The sequence below is a fragment of the Triticum dicoccoides genome, chromosome 5A, assembly GCF_002162155.2.
Source record: "Triticum dicoccoides isolate Atlit2015 ecotype Zavitan chromosome 5A, WEW_v2.0, whole genome shotgun sequence".
Taxonomy (NCBI): Eukaryota; Viridiplantae; Streptophyta; class Magnoliopsida; order Poales; family Poaceae; genus Triticum; species Triticum dicoccoides.
The window spans coordinates 391,616,004-391,626,177 of record NC_041388.1 but is presented as its reverse complement, the minus strand read 5'-3'; the positions used below and the strand labels follow the sequence as shown (position 1 = coordinate 391,626,177).

At 49.6% G+C, this 10,174-nt stretch overlaps 1 protein-coding gene across 1 annotated transcript; it reads right to left on the bottom strand.

Moving 5' to 3' along the window:
- Positions 1-3,981: 3,981 nt before the first annotated feature.
- LOC119297404 lies at positions 3,982-4,772 on the bottom strand. Its single transcript, XM_037575206.1, has 2 exons — positions 4,577-4,772; positions 3,982-4,466 (listed from the first exon to the last, which is right to left on the bottom strand). Exons 1-2 carry the CDS (start codon positions 4,641-4,643, stop codon positions 4,252-4,254), a joined length of 282 nt encoding a protein of 93 aa, XP_037431103.1. The 5' UTR covers positions 4,644-4,772; the 3' UTR covers positions 3,982-4,251.
- Between the last annotated feature and the right edge of the window lie 5,402 nt (positions 4,773-10,174).

Below are 10,174 nucleotides of genomic sequence, written 5' to 3'. Positions count from 1 at the left end.
AGCGACACAGGCTGGTTCACGGACACACCGTACTACTGTACTCACCTTGCAGTGCACGCACACTTTTTTTTTTCACTACCCAAGCAATGAAACAAATTCTCAACATCATGACAGATTGGTTGGTGTCGTATATTCGAGTAGAAAGTAGTATAGATGTATGGCTACGTTGCACACCATCTTCTGCCTCTCAACTATAGCCCTATTATAATGGAATAAAACTCTTTTCAGATCGAGAAAAACACACGTGTTAAGAAGCGCAACAAGTCGATTCAAGAGCACCTCAGTTTTTTTTTTTTGAGAAATAGGAACACCTCAGTGGTTGGGCTGCTGGTAACACGGGCTTAATTTCTGAAGTGGGTCACAGAAGGCCTGGACCCTCCACGCCCAAACGGTCTGGCCGAAACGGTGCTATTAGTCTGACTGCCACAATTATATGGGCCAGCACAATATCTTCACCTTTTCCCTACCAAAAAATGGTTTTACTAAATAGAATTTTTATTCTATTTTGAAAATATACATTCTTTTTGCGGGTGATTTTGAAAATATACATCACGAAAATAGAAAGTTTTTATATATTCAAAGCAATGTTCGTCTCATGCTAAAAAAATCATCTGTTAAAAGAGCTAATGTATTTCAAAATAATGTTTGCGTAGCTAGGGAAAAGCTCGAATTTACAAAAGAATTTTTTTATGTTTTTTAAATATCCATGCACAACTAGATTTATGTTCATACGCAGTACAATTTTAGAAAAACCTTGTCGTATCTCCACCCCCAAAAAACAAAAGAAAAGTGAATACAAAGATGAAAAGAAAAACAAATGAAAAGTTGAAACCCGAATGGGCCAGTGCAATGGCATGTTCTAGCGGCTATTTTATGCTACACGTTTCAACGAGGGGTTACCTTTTTTGTCTCTGCTATCTCTAAAAAAGCACTCGGCGAAGGCAAATCTTATATGGCGCAAACTAGCACACACCCCTACCTCCATCGATGCAGCATTGGCCGGCCCATTTGAGAGGTATACGACGCAGTTCAATCACTGGTTTTGGGGAGCTTCCTAGGTGTTTTTTGCGTTTGGTTTTTTTCTGGACCAGTTTTTTTCTCTTTTCTATTCTTTTCCTTTTTTCAATGAGATATTTTTTCAAATCGACGAACTATTTCATTTTTGTGATTTTTTTTTCAAATTTGTTGAATTGTTTTCAAATTGATGAATATTTTTCGACCTTTTTCTCAAATTGACGAACTTCTTTTAAATTTAGAATTTTTTTAAATGGATGAACTTTTTTCAAATTCTTGAAAATTTTAAAATCTTCGAAACATCAGTGGTCAACAGGTCAAACATTCAATTCTCAAGGGTCAACCTTCCCACAAACTAATGAGCCCGCAAAGAAATCGAGCAAACCAGCCAGCAACCGAGAGGGGTCGAGCCAGGGTTGCACCTTTTTTAATGGCCTGGCCCAATTGATCATGTGTGTGGGCGCCAAGAAGTTCAACCGACACCTCAGGTGCCGTATAGGAGCCCCCCTCGGAGAATGTCAAATAAACAAGCACGCGTCGTAAATGAAACAAGTCATATCAATTTCAAGGTATGAGATTGCTTACCGGCCTGCCGCCCGGGTAAAATGAAACAAGTTTAGTGGCGTGAAGGGCAAGACAATGCAAGTTCTTAAAAGAAATGAACCCAATATGATCACACGTGACAAATGATAAAGTTTTCCTTGCCATTTTTCATAATATATGACCATATAATAACCATCCTTTTTTAGTGGAAATGCTACTCACTTTTGAAAAATGTCGTGAGCCCTGGAAGGATATGCTTTAGCGGAAGGGGAGGAGTAGCCTTCGCTTCCGCGAAGCATGGATAAAGGTCGGTGTTGGGGGCGGGGGAAGACAGTCACCGTGTCCTACGCCCTCGCGAAGCGGGCAAGTCACTAGTTGTGTAACCAGGCGAGGTAGTGCGATGGCCTTCGTGGGACCCGAGCTAGCGACGTCGGCCTCCCATGGTCTACTTTTCCTCGCTATCGGCGACGGCGGGCGTGGCCGACACAGAGTTGGCAACGTCGTCGTCGGTGCCCCTCTCAAATCCTCCTCCGCCGCCTCAACCTCCGCGAACATGGCTTCTTTCTCCGCTTGCCGGACGCATTGTCGCCATTGCTTGCGGCGGATTTGCCGGGAGACGGCGTTGGCCAGCCTGGACAGGCGAGGATGGTCTGGCGATGGTGATGGTATTGGCTCCGGAGAGCTTGTCGGGAAGCAAACCTGTATCCGGCTGGCTCGCCGGGTAACCGAGGCCGCTGCAATGCTGGAGAGCTCCTTTTTCTGCTCGCCGGAGAAACCGTCCCATAGGACTTTGGAGCCGAAGGCTGCACCTGAATACTTCTCTTTGCTTGGATGATGTTGCCACAGGACTTTGGTCCGACTCCTGCTGCGTGCCGCTGGACGATGTGGCCATCCTCCCACGGAATCCAAGGGCACCCCACCGTGAAGATCCGGCGAGCAAGTTTTGCTTGAAACCCTAACCAGCGCCATGGGTTTTAGGTTTTTGCGGAAGCAAGGGCAATGCTCTTTCCCCTGTCTTTTACATGCGGCCGCGGACATTTGAAGGATCAAATTTCCTCAATCCGGCTATGGATGACCTGAGGCTCCCACCTAAGAGGAGTGGCGGAGGCACAAGGGGCCCATCCAGGCCCGGGCCCCCCCAACATCTTAATTTCTTTGATAATATGCCTATAAACAGTGACATTTTTTTACTGTTACCTGCAGCCGGCCCTCCCCAACGTCCAATTATATGTATTCCTGCCTCTGCCACTGCCTAAGAGTCTTGTGATTCATCGATCTTGTGGCTCCGTGAATACATCAGTCAACTTGGACGTGCACACGATTTATTTTTTTACCAGCTAGTACAGGCAACACAAGCGCGGGTCCACTACGGTGGACTCACGAGCATCCATCCCATAGTTTAAGCCCAAGCTCATCCCTGACCCGAATCAAATGATGGTGGTGCACATGTGCCAAACATTTGCAACCCTACCTTCTCATCTACTACGCCTCTTTTGGAGCGATGCAGCGACTACTTTAATGGGTTCGCAAAGTTTATTTCCTGCCATCCCTTTCGTTTGGCGATGCATGCAAAGTCCAAAGCATGCCAACCCTCTTCTCGTTGGATCACGAGGTTGACATGTGCCAACCATCGAAAGCGTCCACATATCCACCTGAGTTTGAGTTTGCTGCAAGCCGCTGATGCAGCGAGGTTCGATGGAGCTTCGTGCTATGTTAAGGACTAAGCAACTAAAGGACTAAGCAAAAACAAGTTGCCGATCTGTACGTAACTCAAGAACTACCAGCTCACGTATATGTGCACCTTGATCAATGCGTTGACCGCAGACGCTGCCCATGCACTGACATATATTTTTCTGGCAAAGCCCATGCCCTGATTTTTATTTTGGCAAAGCCCATGCCCTGTTGTTGTGCCGGGAAAGCAATGGCGTGGCAAGTGGCAACCACATTTGCAAGCATGAAGCATCGATCTTTCTTTTTTTTTGGCAGGGTATGAAGCATCGATCATATATAGTAACTACATAGAGCAAATGTTAGCAAGTTGACACCAACTAACATTAGGCCTAGGCCACAGATCAAACATCATTTGTGGTAATTCGCTAAAAAGAAACCATTTGTGGTATCAGTGTACCTCGTGAAGCCAAAACTGCCAGACCTTTTATTCTCTCGTAAAACCAACCGAACTTGTGTCTGGTTTGCAGTATACCAAGAGAGTCGAAGATGCCTCTACTCTGCTGCATGTTGCAGCAGCTGTGGCCTAGCCTAATGATCACTCGGCTGTCTGCTCGGAGGAGACAGAGGCATGATTCTCACAATCAATTTGCCATTTCTTCGTTAGTTCCTGCTTAATAATTAGCTCCGGTACCAAGGTTACCCGCATAGTACTCCTCTCATCAAACTGAACTGCCATGCACACTGGGCAAGAAATTCATGGAAGGGCATCCACCATATATGCATCAATGGCACAATGTTGATGATCTTATTGCAGAGCACACATAGATGGGTTGTACAGATGGCAGCATGCAGGGGGGAAACGTACAGATCGAGGGATAAAAACTCAAAACATAAGCACTAAATACAATTCTCCAGATCAACCAACTCATCAAAGATTTACCGCCGGAAGACAGGGGGGAGAAGAGCCGTTCGTTCGGATCCCTCCTGGCGTTTTCGTCCTCTACACGCAAATGCGTCCATCGATCAGTGCCACGGCGGCGAGGTGGGGTCCTCCGGCGCGGCGGGCACGCTGCCGCGGGGGTTGGTGTTGGCCTTGGGTTCCGAGTAGTCCATCACCGTCGACACCATCCCGCCGCCCTCCTGCTGCTCCTGCAACCGGACGCCGCGGAGGGGCGAGCGCCACCGCCCCACCGCCCTCATCACCTGCACCTTCCTGCCCTCCACCACCACCACCGCCCCTGCACCCATCCGTCCACGGCAGAGCAAGCATTAATTAATCTTTGCTACCTGATTGGCATCGAAAAGAACAAACAAGCGGGTGGGCATTGATATTCCAGTTCATGCGTACCTTGCGAGAAGGAAAGCGCGAGGAGAGCCGCGACGAGGATGACGGCGAGAAATCTTGGAGTGGCCATAGCGGTCGGACCGGACCGGAGTGGAGTGGAGTTGAGATGGGAAGTGCTGTGTTTCTTGGGTATGGGCGTATGGCCAGGGGGAGCCGGGGAGGGGAGGGATAGGATCGATGAGGAAGAAGGATGCGGTTTCGTGGGCTTTAAATGAGGCTTTCGGAGGCTTCGAAGACGCCGATGGGGGGTCGCCTTGCGTGAGCAGTGGGCGGGGTCAGGCGCCCGCCTAATTTGGGATGCCACTGACAGCTCGGGTCCACATACGCCGAAATATTGACGAAATAGAAAAATGGATGATATAGACAAAGGTCGTCGTGGGACAAATGACCTCTGTCAGTTTGTGGTGTCTTTTATTTATTTTTGCTTTGGAATCTTATGTGTATGGTGTCAAATAAGAAAAACTCCTGTCGCTATGCAGCCTCGTGGATATAGTGGTATGAAAACAACCTTCCTTTTCCTGGGGCGGTCGCAACAAATCTGTGGTCGTGTGCCTGTAGGTTGGTTCTTTTCGACCTACATTTTTCTTTTTTGGTGGTTATTGTTATTCTAGTAAGCTGTTCCTATGTGACCTTAGAGCATCTACAACTGGACTTGTCAAATCCGGCCCCTCAAATCCCCGCGGCCGCGTCCGGGCACGCCCGTGGATGCATCCGGACGGGTCCTCATATTTCCTTTTGTGTATCTATATATTTGAAATCTGGACTCTCAAATTCATGCAAATACATGCACGTCGATTATGTAACACAATGTCGCACGTAAACAACAATTGTTGATATCAAGCATACATAGTGTTTACATAAAATTTATTTGAAGTGACAAACTCAAGCATTGCCTCCTTGGTTGCCATTGTGGATCCACATGTGCTCCACAAGATCATTGAGTAGATGAGTGTGCATCTGCTGATTTCGAAGAGCCGCATCTTGATCTTTCGGGATTTCAACTTGTTTTCTGGGTGCTTCAAAATCATGGGTTTGGGCTACACCATTACCCCCATCTTCGACAATCATATTATGTAGAATAACACAACATGTCATCAGCTGCCATAAAGTTTCTGATTCCCACATCATTGCAGCGCCCTACACAATTCCCCAACGAGCTTGAAGCACACCAAGTGCTCTCTCCACGTCCTTCCTAGCCACTTCCTGCATTGTTACAAAGTGGCTATGTTTATTGCCACGCGGCTCGAATATGGTCTTCACAAACGCCACCTACTGAGGATAGATACCATCGGCAAGATAGTACCCCATGCTGTAGTCCTGTAGTTGCACGGCGGTAAATCCCCATTGCAAAGCCTCCTGAACATCGAAGATTGTTGAAGCACGTTGATGTCGTTGTGAGAACTGGGCATTCCAAAGAAAGCATGCCAAATTCATAAGTCATGTGATGCCACCGCTTCTAGTATGATGGTGACCTCTCTGGCGTGACCTTGATACATTCCCCGCGGACCTTTAGGGAAGTTTTTTCATTGCTAATGCATGCAATCAATTGATCCGAGCATTCCAGGAAACCACCTTGCCTCTCCAATAGCCAACAACAGCTCTGTGTGTTGCGCATATGGCTCTTTGAGATACTCCGGTCCAAACACCTCAACCACGGCGCAAGAAAATTTGGCAGTAGTCTTCAAACACGTGCTCTCCCCCATCCTGACCATCTCACCAACGACGTCTGCAGTAATACCAAGTGCAAGCATACTGAGAGTAGCCGTGCACTTCTGCTTGGCCGAGAAAGAGTGTTGGCCGCAACAATCCCTACTCAGCTTGAAGTAGTCGTCATGTGCCTCCACTCTGTTGTGCACGGCTACTCTTTTGAGAACGGCGACGAAACCATGGATCTTTTGAGAAAGCATGTGTGGGAGCAAAGTAGTCATTGTGCAGTAGCTATGCTCCGGACACCCTGTTCCGGTTGATCACTCTTCTCCCTTTGATTGAGCCCTTGAAGTTGAGAATATGCTCCACTTATCGGTCCATTTCCTTTTGCATGCTCATGAGCATGATCATGTCCACTTCTTCGTCCGAATCTGACTAATCGAAGAACTCGTTTTGAATCATTTGGTCAAGCTCCGTTGGTAAATATTCCTCGTCCGACGAAGCATCGGAATCCATCATTTACCTAACAAAATCACAATTATTCCGGTCGGTCAATGTGTCGAACACATCAAGCGCAAGGCGGAATAGGAGAATTGTCGGACATACCACGGTGGCGTCCGGGCCGGCGATGACGGGAGCGCTCTTCTGGAGCTCGCGGCGGAGAGCCTGGCAACGGCTACAGAGCGAGCACGACGGCGGAGCACGAAACGGACGACGCGGAGGAGGAAGAAGAGAGGAGAGAGCAAATGGATTTGGCTGGTCTTCGGGGTGGATTTGGGGCAATTTGGGGTGGGGTCGGGTTGTCTGGTCCGACGTGGGGGGCGTGCCTGGGCGCGCCCGGGCATGTGACGCCCCTGATTCAATCGTACACTAATCACACACGCAAACGTGTACGATCAAGATCAGGGACTCACGGGAAGATATCACAACATAACTCTACAAATAGAAATAAGTCATACAAGCATCATATTACAAGCCAGGGGCCTCGAGGGCTCGAATACAAGAGCTCGATCATAGACGAGTCAGCGGAAGCAACAATATTTGAGTACAGACATAAGTAAACAAGTTTGCCTTAAGAAGGCTAGCACAAACTGGGATACAGATCGAAAGAGGCGTAGGCCTCCTGCCTGGGATCCTCCTAAACTTCTCCTGGTCGTCGTCGGCGGCCTGCATGTAGTAGGAGGCGCCTCCCGAGTAGTAGCAGTCGTCATCGACAGTGGCGTCTGGCTCCTGGACTCCAATGTCTGGTCGCAACAATCGGATATAGAAAGGGGAAAGGGGGGAGTAAAGCAACCGTGAGTACTCATCCAAAGTACTCGTAAGCAAGGAGCTACACTACATATGTATGCATTGGTATCAAATGGAAAAGGGGTAACATATGTGGACTGAACTGCAGAATGCCAGAATAAGAGGGGGATAGCTAGTCCTATCGAAGACCACGCTTCTAGCAGCCTTCATCTTGCAGCATGTAGAAGAGAATAGATGGTAAGTTCACCAAGTATCATCGCATAGCATAATCCTACCCGGTGATCCTCCCCTCGTCGCCCTGTGAGAGAGCGATCACCGGTTGTATCTGGCACTTGGAAGGGTGTGTTTTATTAAGTATACGGTTCTAGTTGTCATAAGGTCAAGGTACAATTCCGGGTCATCCTTTTAGCGAGGGACACGACTATTCGAATAGATCAACTTCCCTGCAGGGGTGCACCACATTTCCCAACACGCTCGATCCCCTTTGTCCAGACACACTTTTTTGGGTCATGCCCGACCTCGGAAGATCAACACGTCGCAGCCCTACCTAGGCACAACAGAGAGGTCAGCACGCCGGTCTAAATCCTATGGCGCAGGGGTCTAGGCCCATCGCCCATTGCACACCTGCACGTTGCGTACGCGGCCGGTGAGCAGACCTAGCCTCCCTTATACAAGAGCAGGCGTTCCAGTCCAACCCGGCGCGCGCCACTCAGTCGCTGACGTCACGAAGGCTTCGGCTGATACCACGACGTCGAGTGCCCATAACTGTTCCCACGTAGTTGGTTAGTGCATATAGGCCAGTAGCCAGACTCAGATCAAATACTCAGATCTAGTTAAGCGTGTTATTTTGAAGTAACCGCGAACACTGACCAGGGCCAGGCCCACCTCTCACCTAGGTGGTCTCCGCCTGCCCTGTCGCTCCGCCTCAAAGTAACAATCGGAGGCCGTCGGGAACCTAGGCCCACCACTACCTGGGTGGAACCACCTGCCCCTTCAGCCCCCACATCAAAATCACTTGCGGGTACTCTACGAGCTGACCCGACTTTAGTCACAACATGTATATTATGTATGTATAGTAAATACCCGTGATCAACACCCGACGTGATCATGGCCCGACAGTATAGCATGGCAGACTGACAAGAATGTAGGGCCACTGATGATAATCTAGCATCCTATACTAAACATTTAGGATTGCAGGTAAGGTATCAACAATTGTAGCAATAATGACAGGCTATGCAACAGAATAGGATTAACGTAAAGCAGTAGCATGCTACACTACTCTAATGCAAGCAGTAGAGAAGAATAGGCGATATCTGGTGATCAAGGGGGGGGGGGTTGCCTGGTTGCTCTGGCAAGAAGGAGGGGTCATCTTTGATGTAGTTGTCACACCCTAGCTAGTTCAAGCATTAGAGTGTGCATCATGTTTAATTTCATTTTAAGTTTGAAATGGGGATGACAGAACCCCCAACACCCCCCTGGAAACAACTAGGTTTACTAAAATTATTTTCAATGAACCTGAAATGCCCTTCTAAAAGAAGTTCACTCTCTTTGTCTTGGTTTGGAACCTCTGGCAAAATTGGTGCACAATTTTCTAGGTCAACAGAAGGTCATTGAATTAAATCATAAGTATTTGATTTTGGGCATTTAAATGCTATAAATAATTAAATGCTCAAACAATTCTAGAAATAAATGTTTGCTGTTGGAAATATTCTAAAAAGAGCCCACAATTATTTTCAGGATTTTTGGAAACGTTTTAGTATTTTTAATAAAGCCCAACAGTTGCAGAAAAAAATAGAAAACAGAAACAAATAAGAAAAAGAGAGAGAGGGAAACCCACCTGGGCCTCACCTGTGCTGGCCACCCCACCTGGCTCGGCCCAGCCGACTAGCCTTGCCAGTCGTCCTCCTCCTCCCGCCAGGAGGACGAGGAGCGCGTGGCCGGCGCCCGCGGCCACACGCCGGCCACCTCCTGCTTCTGCCGACGCCCTAGAGGCATCTAGGGGTGCCACGCCGACCCCCACGTCCCCCTCTCTCCCTCCCTTACTCCCCCCATCGTCTCCCTCACCCTCTCCCGCGATGGCCGAGCGCGATCCTCGCCCCCGTTCGCCGTAGTCGTCACCAGAGCCACCCCCTCGCCTCTCCGACAAGGCCATTAGCTCCGCACTGCCGTCCTCGACCTCCTCGTCGACTCACGCGACGCCGGACGCCTCCAAGCACCTCCCCGACGTCTTCTTCTTCCTCGGTCCGCCGAGATCGCCGGCAACGCCCCGACGATGTCCGACCTCCCCCGAGCCCGCTGAGACGCGTTCCGCAACCGCTGTGAGCCCATCTTTCTTCCGCCCCTCTCCCCGCGCTCGTCCGCGTCCTCCAACCCCCTCTGCCATCGAGGCCGAGAGTCGGCTCCGCCGGCCATGTCGCCGCCGTGGCCACAGGCGCGTAAGCTCGAATCCGAGCACGCCTTCGTCTTCCACGCGCTCCCAGGAGCCCGTAGCACCATTCCACGCGCCTCGCCATGCCCCGCAGCCTCGGTTTCGGCCTCGCCCGAACTCCGGCAGCCGCTAAGGTCGTCGCCGGTGACGTTTCCGGCCACCCTAGCTCCACCCACTGCCACCACTCGATGCGGTTTGCTCCCAGCTACGTGTAGATACTCTCCGCCGTCATTTTGGTTGCCGGAGCACGAAACCCGCAGCCCTCCGCCGCATCTGGC